General features: G+C 50.8%; 1 protein-coding gene across 1 annotated transcript in view; it reads right to left on the bottom strand.

The window, feature by feature from the left end:
- Positions 1–6,053: 6,053 nt before the first annotated feature.
- The window catches only part of LANCL2 (LanC like glutathione S-transferase 2), a 32,170-nt gene continuing 23,991 nt past the window's right edge, over positions 6,054–14,232 (bottom strand). Inside the window, exons 8-9 of the mRNA XM_075418568.1 lie at positions 10,376–10,448; positions 6,054–8,601 (exon numbers count right to left, since the gene is read on the bottom strand). Coding sequence (XP_075274683.1) covers positions 8,486–8,601; positions 10,376–10,448 — 189 coding nt within the window. The 3' untranslated portion in view covers positions 6,054–8,485. The remainder of the gene's footprint in view (positions 8,602–10,375; positions 10,449–14,232) is intronic.

The raw sequence follows: 14,232 nt of genomic DNA, 5'->3' as shown, positions 1-14,232 counted from the left end.
AATGTATTTACGAGAGCTGACGTTTTCCTGACTACATTGAATAGAAGCCTTTTATAGTGAATTTTTATGCTGTACACTGAAATTCAACTTCTGGTGAAGTTCTCCTGAAGCATGGCTGTTGATTTGCTGGTGTTGGTGGAGGACACTGCCTCTCACAACACACATGCTCCTCTGCTAACAATCTTCCTTTGTCTCCTCTTGAAAACCACAGCACCTGTGTGGACACCTATATGAAATGCTTGCAAACCGTATACCTGCCTTTCCACTTGTTACCTTGCTTTAGGAAGCTTCTAGCTTGTCTTTTAATTTTTTCCCTTTATTTTCCCCCCTTAGTTTAAAAAAAAAAAAAGAAATGGGGAGAAAGAAGGGAGAAGCCCTGTCATTTTCGGCAGGTGACTGAGGAGCTACTGGAGAGAGTCCAGCAGAGGGCTACAAGGATGATGAGGGGACTGGAGCATCTCTCCTATGAGGAGAGGCTGAGGGAGCTGGGCTTGTTCAAGCCTGGAGAAGAGAAGGCTGAGAAGGGACCTTATAAATGCTTATAAATATCTGAAGGGTGGGTGTCAGGAGGACGAGGCCAGACTCTTTTCAGTGGTGCCCAGTGACAGGACAAGGGGCAATGGGCACAAACTGAAGCAGAGGAAGTTCCAGCTCAACACAAGGAAGAACTTCTTCCCTCTGAGGGTGATGGAGCCCTGGCACAGGCTGCCCAGGAAGGCTGTGGAGTCTCCTTCTCTGGAGATATTCAAGACCCGCCTGAACGCGGTCCTGTGCAGCCTGCTCTGGGTGACCCTGCTTCGGCAGGAGGGTTGGACTGGGTGACCCACAGAGGTCCCTTCCAGCCCCGACCATTCTGTGATTCTGGGATTCTGTGATACCAGTGCTGGAAGGTTGATCAGGAGTGTACATTGCGCATTTTGCAAGGTTGGGTTGGTGGGTTGGAGGACGGATGTAGCAGAGGTAGGTCCTTCTACAGTCTCAGGGGCTTCTGTTGCTCATAAAACTTGTGCAGGCTTTCTTCTGAAATGCATTTTATTAAAGTCAGATTGGATGTTGCTGTACCTCTAGCCCTCTTCATTGCTCTTTCCTGGGCTGTGTGTTCAAAGGTCTGTTTTACGTTACCGAGTGAAGGGTGTGACCTCTTGTGTGCAGAGCAGAAGAGAAGGAAGGGAGAATGCCACCAAAAAATCTGTACAGCACTTCAGCGAGCCAGGTATGAAACTCAGGCTACAGGCACGCCACTGGAAAGGACGAGGTTGCTTCTCACCGGCAGGAAGTGATGGCAGGTCGGGTGTGCAGTCCCACGGGTGAAGGAAAACATCGTCTTCCCACAGGATTTTACCCGACAGCAGCAATGCCTGAGGAGCTGTGGGCTGCTGCAGCTTTGCCAGTGGGATCGTCCCCGTGGTGCGTTGATGCTTCATCCGTCGGGATTCCCGTGTCGGATTCTCTGGGTGCTGCTACCATGGCCCCTCTCTCTAACACGGCGGAGATCTTGGTGCCTCGCTGACGAGGCAGGGTGGTGGTCCGGCTGCAAAATAAGGTGGGTGCTGCTGGCTGGGACCCTGGGGTTGAGTGGGGCATCCCCTGCCCCTTCCTGGGGGCACCAGGCTGACTCCCCGCCTGCCTCTCAGATTCGCCATCATCTGTGTCAGGAGGTTGGTTTGATGTGCTGTGGGGCTCAGTCTCCTTGCAGAGGAGCTTGGTACAGCGGGTTTAAATGCCTTGGACGGGGCTTGGGCAGAATGGAGATGATTAAGCCCAGTCACTGAGCCCGGGGGGGGAGCCAGGAACATAAACAATACCCCCTGGAGGTCCCTTCTTCAGCTGTGCGTCCTCAAAACACATCTGATGTACCTGTGAGGGGGCAGTGATCAGGAGGAACATGCCTAGGGGGGGCAAGGAAACCTTTGCAGTCTCTGCTGCAGTGACCCTGGCAGCAATGGGAATGAGAAGGGAGGGGTGGGGGATGGCAGGGGGTGGTGTCAGTCACTTTCTGCCGCAATGAAATCTCCAGCTATGCTGCTTTGGGAGAAAATACCCTACCAGGGACTCCTGGTACACCTTGCCCGCAGGTCTGGTGTGGCCAGTCCTTGCGCCAGGAGCCCAGGCTGCGCCGTGGGCTGGGGAGGTAACCTGCCCTCGCTGTGGCTGGGCAGTTGCTCTGCAGCCAGAGGTTTTTGTGGTCAGCTCTGTCTCGATGAAGAACAGCGAAGGCTGCGGATGACTGGGTGTGCTCTGCTCTCTTTGCTCCTTGAGGATCGCGGAGAGAGAGCATGCACAGAGGTCTTCACAGGCTTGTAAGGACCCCATGATCCTTGTGTGCAGCTCGTGCCTCCACATACACTGCCATCAGATCTCTCTCTGAAGGACTATTAAAGGTGGTATTCCTGAGACACCGTAGCCCTCAACAGGAGTTGGCCATCTCTATGCAGCAAACCTTCCCAGCCTTGGGTGTTTTCAGAGACGGGGACCTGGACGTGTTTCTGAGCGGGCTCCAGCTGCTAATTGTTCTTCCACCATCACTGGTGAGATGTAAAAGCCCCTTTTGCTTCCCTTCCTAGCAGCTGGCAGGGGTTTCTTGCCTGCAGGTAGCTGTGTGTGACCAGCACCCCATCCGCCCTGCCTTCAGCTAGCGCTGCCCTACCTCCCTCCCACCAGCCCTGTGTCTCCCAGGCCAGGCTCTGCTCTCCAGGTGGAGGGAACAGTTTGTTTCTCAAGTGTTTTTTTTCCAGGTCATTAAATGGACCAGTCTGGATGCAGATACTGGAACACCTTGAGAGTTGTTTTGGATTATGTTAAATCCATTGGCTGCCTGGTGAGTGCTAAGGGTAAACTCTTGGGACAACCGTATCCCGGCTCCTAAACACCCTGGAAATGTGCCTCTTCAGCAGAGCAATCCTTCTTAAATCTTGGCTTAAGGGTCAGGCTGAGGGTGAGAAGGGCGGGCAGGCAGTGCCTGCCTCCCCTCGCCTCCATCACAACCCACCCAGCCACGAAACCCCGGCAGCAGGGGATGGGCGCAGGCAGTGGGTCCTGAGCTGCCCAGCAAATGTGATGAGGGCTGGGCAGTGGGTCAAGCCTCTTTGAGCAGCCACCGGTGCCACGGCTCTCACGTCCTCAGGCTCACGTCGAAGGACATGGAGAAATCATCTCCAGCCCCGGAGATGATTTTTTTTTTTCCCAGGAAAGTAAATTTTCTTTCCATAAGGTGCCTTCTCTCCAAGGTGCGTACTTGCTGCTTACACGCTGTTAGGGGAAGGCTCCATATTAATAGGTTGAATTAAGTTCTGAGGGGTCATCAAGTTTTGCTGCTGCTTCTTCAGCCTTGCAGCGAGTGCGCAGCCCCAGTACGGGCGGTCAGGTCCACGGCCTGGGCAGGGGAGCTGGTCACAGCTGCCGGGCTGAACCCACTGAAGCAGCACAATCTTACTTGTGGATTTTTGTTCTCCATTTTTCCCCTCCACCTTCTCTGCCTCCACCTCCTCTGCCCTCCGCGCCTGCCCGGCCTCCCAGGGATTAGCAGGCCGACTCGTCAGCGGTGCTTGCAAATAGGACCCGGCTTGACAAAGAGGGGAACCAAGCCTGCCATTTCTGTTCGGGGCGGCCTCGCAGCTGCTCCCCTGTTTCATAGAATCACAGAATGGTTTGGGTTGGAAAGGAGCTTAAAGATCATCTGGTTCCAATCTCCCTGCCATGAGCAGGGACACCTTCCACCAGACCAGTTTGCTCAGAGCTCCATCCAGCCTGGCCTTGAACACTGCCAGGGAGGGGGCAGCCACAGCTTCTCTGGGCAGCCTGGGCCAGGGCCTCACCACCCTCACGGGGAAGAATTTCTTCCTAACATCTCATCTAAATCTGCCCTCTTTTAGTTTACAGCCATTCCCCCTTGTCCTATCACTACACACCCTGGCGAAAAGTCCCTCTCCATCCTTCCTGTCAGCTCCTTCAGGTACTGGCAGGCTGCTCTAAGGTCACCCCGGAGCCTTCTCTTCTCCAGGCTGCACAGCCTCACCATCTCTCCCATCTCTCCGATAAAATTCCAGTTGGCGCTTTCGTGCTCCCAGACAATTCACACACGTTCACTCACACACAAACCCTACACTACCCCTCCCCTCCATGACAGAACTCAGCCAGCTGCTACAAAATTCAGACATTTCATTAACACTCTGGGAAAAAGACAATGCAGCGGCAAGTTTTGTTTTTTTTTTGTTTTGTGGGTGAGGGTTTCCCCCCCCCTTTTTTTTTTTTTCTTCTTTTTCTCTGAGGCCTGTGACAGCTTACACTGCTGTGAAAACAAACATCTGGGACCCCGTTTCTCCAAGCAGCTCTTCAGACTGTGGCACACAAAGGAGGCAGTGCTCTTTCGTCCCTGCTTAAAACCACACAAACCCCAAAACCTAGATGAGTTAATCTGTGTGTACCTAAGCACCCACTTTTTGGCAAACAGGTCAGCCAAGATGAAACACCTTGTCAGGTAGCAGAGCCTTATGTTTTGGGTTTTTTTGGTTTGATTTTTTTCCTTCTGGTCTAATGCGTCACTGCTCGTTCAGTGGGTGAGAGAAATGAGCCAGGCGCTGCGAGGTGAAAGGGAGAGCAGAGAAAGCGGAGGGAACAGCGACACGCAGCCCTCTGACCCCCCCACCCCTGTAGACGGAGGCAACTCCTTAGCTGCACCCGTGCGGTATTCGGGCTTTACGTAGTAAGAGAAGGCACAAGCAGAGGTGTATGTGTCTGTTTGGTGTCTCTCCCTCTCTACTTATCACCCTCTCTAGTTATCAAGAAAGATGAGGAGCTACTGGAGAGAGTCCAGCGGAGGGCTGCAAGGATGATGAGGGGACTGGAGCATCTCTCCTACGAGGAGAGGCTGAGTGAGCTGGGCTTGTTCAGCCTGGAGAAGAGAAGGCTGAGAGGGGACCTTAGAAATGCCTATAAATATCTGCAGGGTGGGTGTCAGGAGGACGAGGCCAGACTCTTTTCAGTGGTGCCCAGTGACAGGACAAGGGGCAATGGGCACAAACTGAAGCAGAGGAAGTTCCAGCTGAACACGAGGAAGAACTTCTTCCCTCTGAGGGTGACGGAGACCTGGCACAGGCTGCCCAGGGAGGCTGTGGGGTCTCCTTCTCTGGAGATATTCAAGACCCGCCTGGACAAGGTCCTGTGCAGCCTGCTCTGAGTGACCCTGCTTCGGCAGGAGGGTTGGACTGGGTGACCCACAGAGGTCCCTTCTAACCCCAACCAGTCTGTGATTTTGTGACAGGTCGCTACATGCCGATCACAGCTGCTCTGCCATGCAGAGACTGAGTTCCTGTGCCCAAGTCAACGTGAAACCAGTGAAAACAAATGGGGGGAGAAGTGAAGAACTTCACCAGGAAAAAGACCGCTGCACCAAAACGCGCTGATGGGGCTGGCAGGGCCTGACGCACAGCACGCATGCTTCCTCCCACCTCCCTCGCTCTCCTCCAGTATTTTGACCTTACAGTGGACTACTGCATCATCTAGCTACAGCTGACTTTGTACAGATTATCTTCATGTCCCTACCTACAGACCACAAATAAGGCTACTCATTCAAAAAAGCAGCAGCTGCTCTCAGGGGCAAAGAGCACAGCGAGTGGCACGCGGGGCTTCGCGGAGCAGAATTACTGCCCCTTGCTTGCAGCATACTTGAAATTTCCTTCCTTTAAAGCCTACCTGGAGAAAACCATCAAAGCAGCTGGAAAAGACATGTTAGATTTCATACGTGTGTTCTTAAGGACCAGCTAGTTGTGAGTCAGGCTTTAGCTGCCAGGTGCTCAGGGCCTGTGTGACCAGAGGGGAAAGCAACGCCATGTATGCTCAAAGTCACCTGGGAAAAGCAGCAGGAAAGAGGTCTTCAAGGCTAGTAAGAGGTGAAGGCTAAAAAAAAAAGTCAGCTGCCCCCACTCTGGCATGTGTTTCAATGTGTCTCATCCTGCAGGACTGCGCGAGATAGGGAGGCCGTTCAGGTATGACCACAGTGCTGGAGTGAAGGATGGAGTACAACAAGAAAAAACAACCCCAAAAAATCACACAAATTACCACCACATAGCTTGATCTTTACTAATGAAGCCAAAGAACAAAACATCAGCATTTTTTTTTCCTCTTTTTCGGCCCAAAGAGCATCTCCGTTTTTAACACTACTGCTTTTTGCAACAGATGGACTATTACACACAAAGCAAACCAGGGAATGATGCGATTTCTGAAAACAACGCTTTGGTGAAATGTGGTTTTTTTGTACCTTCACACGATATCTGAAAGAGCAATGGGCCACCTCGATACCACCGTGCTGCGACGAACAGAAAGGAGGAGCCATGGGGCAAGCCCCGCCAAGCAGATGAGGCAGACGCGCTGCCCGACGCTTCCCGACTCGGCGTGTTACATCTCCAGTCCTGCTGAATTCCAAGAGGATTCCGCAGAGAGCGGCGGTGCCCGGCCCCGCCACAGCAGAGGTCTGGCTGCGCTACAGAGCTGCTCGCTGACTTGCTCGGCCTTTCGACGGGTGCGCTCAAGCATCTCGGAGATCTGCTCAGTATTAAGCTGTTCTAAGCACATATATACCTATATATTTTTTAAACCAGCAAGTTTTAACTTGGCCATACCCCCCTCCCGCAGATGCCACTCCAAGCTCAGCAGCCGAGGAGGCCCATATGTGTGTAATCACTGAATGAAAAAACCCGCCTAGGCAAGCGGTCAGCACAACTCGTGCTTGAGGTTTGCTGGGAAGGCTGGTGGCTTCTGCTGGGTGTTCGCAGGCGGCTCCCGTGAACCTGGCAAGCCCCCTTCCTCCTAACCCGCCCCACGTGCCCTTGCAGTCTCAGCGGAGGGGGAGGAGGAGAAGGGTGGGGGTGATGCGAGACGGGATTAGAGCTGCCTGCCTCCTTTGTTAGAATTCCTGCGAGGCTTCACCCTGGGCGAGCTTCCTCCCTGGCTTTTCCGCGGTGGGAGCGGTGATCCACAGGCTGAAGGCAGAAACACCGAGCTCGACCTCAGCATGTTTGCCGTAGAGGAACATCTGATCCGAGACAGCCGCTCCTGGTACGCTCCATGCACTCCTCCGCTGCATCGGCTCTCTCCGTTCCTCGCTGGTCCCTCGGCTTTCTGCGGCTCGCTCCAGTTCACTTCACCCCAGCATCCCTCATTCCCGCTGCCTTACTGGCTGCGGAGATGCAGCTGGGCTTTGTGTCCCCCACCTCATCCTCCACCCTTTGCCAGGCGGGGTGGAGAAGTCTCTTCCGCTGCTCCCATCTTTCAGGACAAACCAACAGAGGAGCTACCCCGTGACACGACGCTGCGCCTGCCCTGGCACCGCTGCTGCCGCCCAGCAGAACCCAGTCTGGGGATGATTAACGTCCCAGTGGGTCTGGCCAACAGACACGACAAAGCTCAAGGAAGTCACCCGCCACTGTTCCGAGATTCATGCAGGAGCAGCAACGCATTTCCAAGCCCGACTGCGCTCCGCAGCTGGCCCACAAATCGCTGCCTTGGTGCGGAACCAGCGCTCACCTCGAGTTACCAGCACGAGAGACTGCCCCGACGCCCTCCCTTCCTCATTCGTACTCTAGATGCCGCAGGAAGGACAGGTTTCTCGCAAATCTGCCTGCAGGAGAGGAGCAGCACAGTTCTGCTCTCCCCGTTCTGCTCTTGGCGGCAGCGGGACGTCGGTACGGGTGACTCCACCTTCAGCTTGTTCAGCTTATGCCACGGGATGGGGCTTTGCAGAGGTGGGGACAAGCACCTCCACCCTGCAGTACACGCCTAACACGCGAACCAGGTGCAGGTGTCAAAGGGAGCCTCTCCTCAGGCTTTCAAAAAAAACCCCCGCAACAGCAGCAAAAGACAAGCCAGGTCCCTTCCAACCTGCTAAGTTTCTGAAAACTGAGATGGCCTCGTACCTCTTCATCAAAAGAGGCTCACCTCCATCACCTTACCTTCTAGGGACTGTGGAGAAAAATGCAGAAAAATATGAACACAAAAACGTTTTTCATCTCTAAGTTGCCGGCTCACCAGCGAAGCTGGACACTGTCCTGCAGCGAACTCTCTGGCATAAGGTGGAACTCTCTAGGTAACGCCGCTGCAGAAAGCAACACTGCTGTCGCGAGCCATGCGCGAAGGGGCGGGACGGGGACTCACGCGGGGACCAGCTTTTTGCTAACAACAAAAGACTCGAATCAACAGACAACACCAATAAACATGCAGAGCATGTCAAAGACCTGAAGAAGACAAACACAACGGAGGGGAGAAAGTTCAACACACGACTTCTCTTGTCCTACGTCTGCAGGTGTCACTTCACCAGAACTTAAATGTGGCTGCTCCCATTCATGTTCTAATGACTTCACGGTCCTTTGGGGCAGGGAGGGGTGAGAAAAGCGGTCTATCCATCTGTCGGTTCAGAGCTGAGTTGGTTCAGTATCAGAGGCACTAAACAGTCTCATCTCTTTTGGCATCAGTTTCCTTTCAAAATCGTCTTTTAGCTGTCCTGTTCCACTTTGTTTTCTCTCCTTTGAGGTCCAAGTTCAAAAGCTGGAAACTGGGAAGTCTCCGGTACCGAAATATCTGAGAGGAAGTGAATAGCTCCAGCCATGCCTAAAACGTAACGAGAAAAGGAGATATTTGTGCATCTTTGACATTAAAATAGCACAGTTGACAGCAAAGGCAGCAGGGCCTGTTTGAACACCTCCTCGCTGCATTTTTTTTGAACTGCTGAGCTTAGGGACTACAGACAGGGAAGTTCGTCTGTATTTTGCCCAGGAAATCAAGTTTCACCTGAAAAGATCAACGGCAAGAACCAAGGTCTCTCTGCTACCATCTTTTCAGCTGCACCACCTCAGTGCTACTTCTATTAAGAAAAAGTAAATCCCAAGTTTGGACTGTCCCTCAGAATTTGAGCAGCTCTTGCTCATCATTTCACTGGTTAAAAAACAAAAAAGGCAAAACTTTATTCTGCTTGTGATGTACAGACTCATTTGTTCACTACTCATAAAGAGGGCACCCAGAGACTGAAGCACCAACACCAGCTTCACCTAACAAAACTCTTCGGGCAACAGACAGCAGAGGCACCCTACAACAGGACGGCATGTGAGTACAATCTCAGTTTCATGATCAACCTAAAATCCTGTTTTATCAACAGCTAAGCGCATACACAGGAACCGCCCCGCAATGCAGCATCATGCAGACGAAACGATGAAGACAATCCCCTAAGATGCAGGTGCACCTTCCACTGAAAGTGGGCACATACATGGGGAACTGGACAACTTCAAGCACAATTTTGGCTACAAAAAACCCGCCCCAAATCAAGACTTTGTTGTCTCAACTTTGAGACTTCTAAATTTTTCTGAAAAAAACACTGACTTGAAAAAACGAAAATAAAAGCTGGATGTCAGCATTCAAGCGCAAGTCATCGCGTTGTTGGCGTTACTTCACCTTCTCAACAGATCTCAAAGCTCCTGCACAGCAGACTGTATGCCTGCTTTTTCCCCTCTACAAGTGCGTGCAAGGGAGCGCCCAGCAATAAGAATACTTATGCTTTTCTCTCTTCAGCACTAAGACAATAACTCTGTGTTTAGAAGGATGCATGTAACTACTGCTCCCTTGTGTTCACACCTTGGACTGGGTTATTTGTAAAACTATTCGGTCTGCTGTAATTTCGCATATTTGTGATAGGTGGCACACTCGGCTCATTGTTCACGAAACAGCGGCGCTACTTAAAACCCTACTTGGGTCTACGATTCCTTGCTACTGTGTTTCTAAAACATAAGGATGACATAGGAAATAGAAAAAACCACGAATTAAAAAAAAAATACCAAACTCTAGGAGTTTTTAGGAAGATCTTTGAACTTGCAGAAAAGTCCCTAAGAACTCTGCATTTCTTTTCTTTTTCTGATGAAGTGGTTTGGGTTCGTATCACAACTAGCTTTTCCTTGCTTTAGTACGGCAGCAGAGAAGGTCTAGCTCCGACAAGCCAGTAGCTACTTTGAGACCCCCCTACCCACAGCTGCTCCTCGGCCCAGTCCCTCTGCAACAACACCCGCAACAAAACTGTTGCCCAGACTTGGGTTTGCTCTAAGCAAAGAGGCACCAGCACAGCAGAATTTTATTCAAGAAGAATGGTGGCACTGGCTTTACATTGGAAACTGCTGAAAAGCAACCAAAACTGAAAATCGTGATGGTGAATAATTTGCTTTTGTCTTTTTGCCCCCTCCATCGCCTTCCTTCTTTTAGGCAGAGCTGGTGTTAGGCGGTGGGTCTATTTTTAACAGTAGGAGAACCCACAAAAGATTTCTCAACTCCTGTGCCAGAACTGCAGGGCTGCCCTTCTGTCCTGTGTGGTACAACACCATCTGCAACATCATCACTTTACCTTCAAAGAGAGAGTAAGGTCGGTCAGGAATACGACATCCATGTGCACCATACTCCAAACACCACTCAGCAAACTGGGGAGAACATTAAAAAAAGATTTATTATTTTTCTTTTATTTAAGACTGTTCAACGCAAGCTTCAGTATCTGCTTATCTTTAACAGGCGCTAAATTTGAAGTAGTGTAAGCAGAGACACAACACAGAAATCGCTGTCTGAGATCAATTTGTCCCACTTCTACCGTGACAAAGCTGCAACTAGGTTTTAGAATTTGTACTTCCACAGCACGAGTTTCAGTTTCATAACAACATAATTAGGTGGGCTGTACTTAACTTCTGCTTTCTGTAAATCAACCCTGCTACACGTCAATGAAAAATGCTGCGAGAACAGATATATTCAGTTTTAAGGGCAAAATTTTTCTAATACTGTGATACCAGTTTCTTGTCTGTCTTGGTGCTTAATTTATCCACGTGCTCAGGGCTTAGGATTGTTAACTGCATTTTGGTTTTCTTTCACTTCCATGCACTAATTTAGGGTATTAAATCTCCAGCTGCCACTACTTAGTTTTATTTATTTGCTCTCCCTAAGCCTTATGAAAAATCGTTATGAATACAGTTAGACAATTATGGTCATCAGTATTTTGTTCAGAAGACGGAAAACCGTTAAAAAGTTAAACAGTGTCTTTCTGGTGTTTGATCAACACTGCTACATCAGACATACACGATTTGCGCACCGCACCTGGATCAATTTAATAGCAACCATCTGTTTCTCCTTTATGACTCCCCGGAGCATACACGGGCCGCAAGCTCCCCTGGCTTTTCTGTGCTTGGAAGCAAACCACTGCTTATTCAAAGTACAGTGCAAAGATGCCTGCGAAGCAAAGAATTGAGAGGTCCCTCCCCGCCCACCCCGCAATTTGGCCGAGCTGCCAGCAAACAGCTCACCCTACGAACTCGAGGGTGCCCCGGCTCTAGCGTTGGGGCTATATGGGGTGTCAGTATGCCCCCCAGAGACATCAGTCTGTTCAACAGGAGGATAAAGGGTAGCATCTCCTCTGGTTAAATGCTTCTTGGGGGATGGATTTTTCTTCTCCTGGTAGGGGTGTGTGCGTGTGCGTGAATGTCTTGAGGAAACCCAGCAAAAACCCCACAAACACTGTGGTCCGCACCGTCACTGAGAACTGGCAAAACAATTTTTGGCCTCCCACAGGTATAAATCTTCAAGCCAAGGTTTAATTCTCCATGTAATCTTGTCTTCTCTGTGAGGACAGAACATGTTTATGGCATGTTTCTAAACTACAACCAGTTCTTGCAACATCCATGTCTTCTTGCACGCTAGCCTTTATCATTACCGCCAGCCTGGGAACTGCAACAGAAATTCAAAAAATGCACCCCAGGCTACTGAAGCACAACCATCATTTACAAGTTCATAGCTTCAGCACGACTCACAGGGCCAGTAAGCCACACTAGTAACTGTGTTAAACCAAGGAGGTAAAAAAAAAATGAAGTATCTCCTAGCAAGAAGACATCTGCCATTATTTGTCACACGGACCACGCATGCTTGCTATCAGCAGCGGTTTAACCACAACGCTGAGCAGCACAGGGCTCAGATGCTCTCTGTTGCCTGGAGCCCAGGATGCAGCAGCCCCTCTCTCTCTTCTCTCACGGAGCGGCTCAACCTCCTGGGAGCCTGTCTGATAATGCTGGAGCAAAGCTGCGAAACCAAAAGCGAGCAGCACAAACCAGGGGTCTCTGTGAGCCACAGCATTTCAAGCTCTTCTGGTTTACCCAGTCTGCACAGACTGGATCGATGGGCCGAGGCCAACTGTATGAGGTTCAACAAGGCCAAGTTGCCGGGTCCTGCACTTGGGTCACACCAACCCCATGCAACGCTACAGGCTTGGGGAGGAGTGGCTGGAAAGCTGCCTGGTGGAAAAAGATCTTGCAGTGTTGGTCGACAGCCGGCTGAACATGAGCCAGCAGTGTGCCCAGGTGGCCAAGAAGGCCAACGGCATCCTGGCTTGTATCGGGAACAGTGTGGCCAGCAGGAGTAGGGAGCGGATTGTGCCCCTGCACTCGGCAGTGGTGAGGCTGCACCTGGAGTACTGTGTTCAGTTTTGGGCCCCTCACTCCAAGAAGGACATTGAGGGGCTGGAGCGTGTCCAGAGAAAGGCAGCGAGGCTAGTGAGGGGTCTGGAGAACAAGTCTGATGAGGAGCGGCTGAGGCTGTTTAGTCTGGAGAAGAGGAGGCTGAGGGGAGACCTTATTGCTCTCTACAACTCCCTGAAAAGAGGGTGTAGTGAGGCAGGTGTTGGTCTCTTCTCCCAGGTAACTAGCGATAGGCCAGACTCCTTCCCCTGGGCCTCATGCTTTCAGCGTGAGCCAACACCCCAGGGACAGGAAACCACCTAGTTCTCTCAGTTACATGCCTTTAGGTACCAACATAACTGCACGCTTGCTTCCCCGCATGCTCTGACTCAAAAAGAAAAGACGTCAAGAATGCCAGGCAAGCAAATTCTTCTGCCTGTGTCACGATTTCCTTTGCAAGCACCTGAAGGGTGCGACTGAGCGCTGGAGATGCTAAAATGCAGAAGGGCTGCGAATACACTGCCAGAGCTGACTGTGCTGGGCACCTCCAGCAAACGGTCTTTGGTCACTCTGCCCCATCTTCCGTCTCAAAGGGATTTCAGGTAAGTAACCGAGTCCTCTTCCTTCTTCAGCTTTGAAACAGATATGCTTGCTTTTCTCTAGTTTGGTATGGAAGAACATCAGGGGTCTCTTGGGCCAGAAATGCCACTCCAACAGGAGCTGCCAATGCTGCACAAAGCCCCAGAAGATGTACTAGCACGGGGGATGACAGGGAGAGCCTGACAGCCGTGCCGACAGCAACGCCTGCTTGGTGCTGTGGCTTGGAAGTCAGCAGCGGGCGAGTCCACACGTAACACAGTCAGACGTTTGCCGCGGGAGTGCCAGGGGTTTATTACGTTCTCTAGGATGCAGGTACGCTTACAGGTGTCCTCGTGGTGTGATGCTTTGGTAAAGGTAAGGTGAGACAGTCTTTAAAGCTCTGCTGACGGAGGAAAGCTGACTGACAGTGGAGATGAATACAATAGCTTTGCATGTGGCCAGTGCTCATCTGAAAGCACCTAAGAAGCAACTCGTCAGATTTCCCATTACAATACTTCTAAAAAGGCCTCAGCTAGATAACTATGTATGCAATGCAAAACTGAATATCCATTAATTAAGCTGAAAAAAAACCCCAAAACCAAACCAAAGTCTTATGAGATGAAGAAGCAGAGGCTGAGAAAGCCTTCTCCTTTGGTAACTGCTAGCACAGTCAGAGCTGATAGCAGAACTTGGACAATTCTAGTGGAAAAATTCCGTGTGTGCCTTTCTCTTCAATTTGTATTAATGAAAAAAAGAATCTAGAGTGAGTAATTTAATAACTGCAATTCAGAGCTCTAAAAGCCCCAAACAGACACTAGTCTGAAAACAAATAATTACAAAAGACTACAAACAGTATCACTGGAGGAGCTGAGGATGACAACGGATGTCTCAGTGGAATAATTAGCACCACATAACATTAGCCTGTTATTGTTCAGGCAGGCTGACTTTCAGACTCTATTTTGTTGTGATTAGTTCCTCCCCCCTTACAGAACATTTGTGCCTTCCATTCTGCGTACCAAGACGGTGCATGCCCCACGTACACAGCTGAAGTCATCCAGGCAAAGTGTGAGGTAAGAGGAGCGAGTGCTGGGACACTGTTGTCCCCCCCAGCCACGCAGCCAGCCAGCTCCAGATCTAGCACACAACAGCCTACTCCGATCACAGTTTATTCTTGCAGGGCTGTTATGAAACGAAA

Source organism: Opisthocomus hoazin, chromosome 4, assembly GCF_030867145.1.
Source record: "Opisthocomus hoazin isolate bOpiHoa1 chromosome 4, bOpiHoa1.hap1, whole genome shotgun sequence".
NCBI lineage: Eukaryota > Metazoa > Chordata > Aves > Opisthocomiformes > Opisthocomidae > Opisthocomus > Opisthocomus hoazin.
Note: the sequence above shows the minus strand (reverse complement) of the source record. Positions and strands in the feature narration are given on the sequence as shown.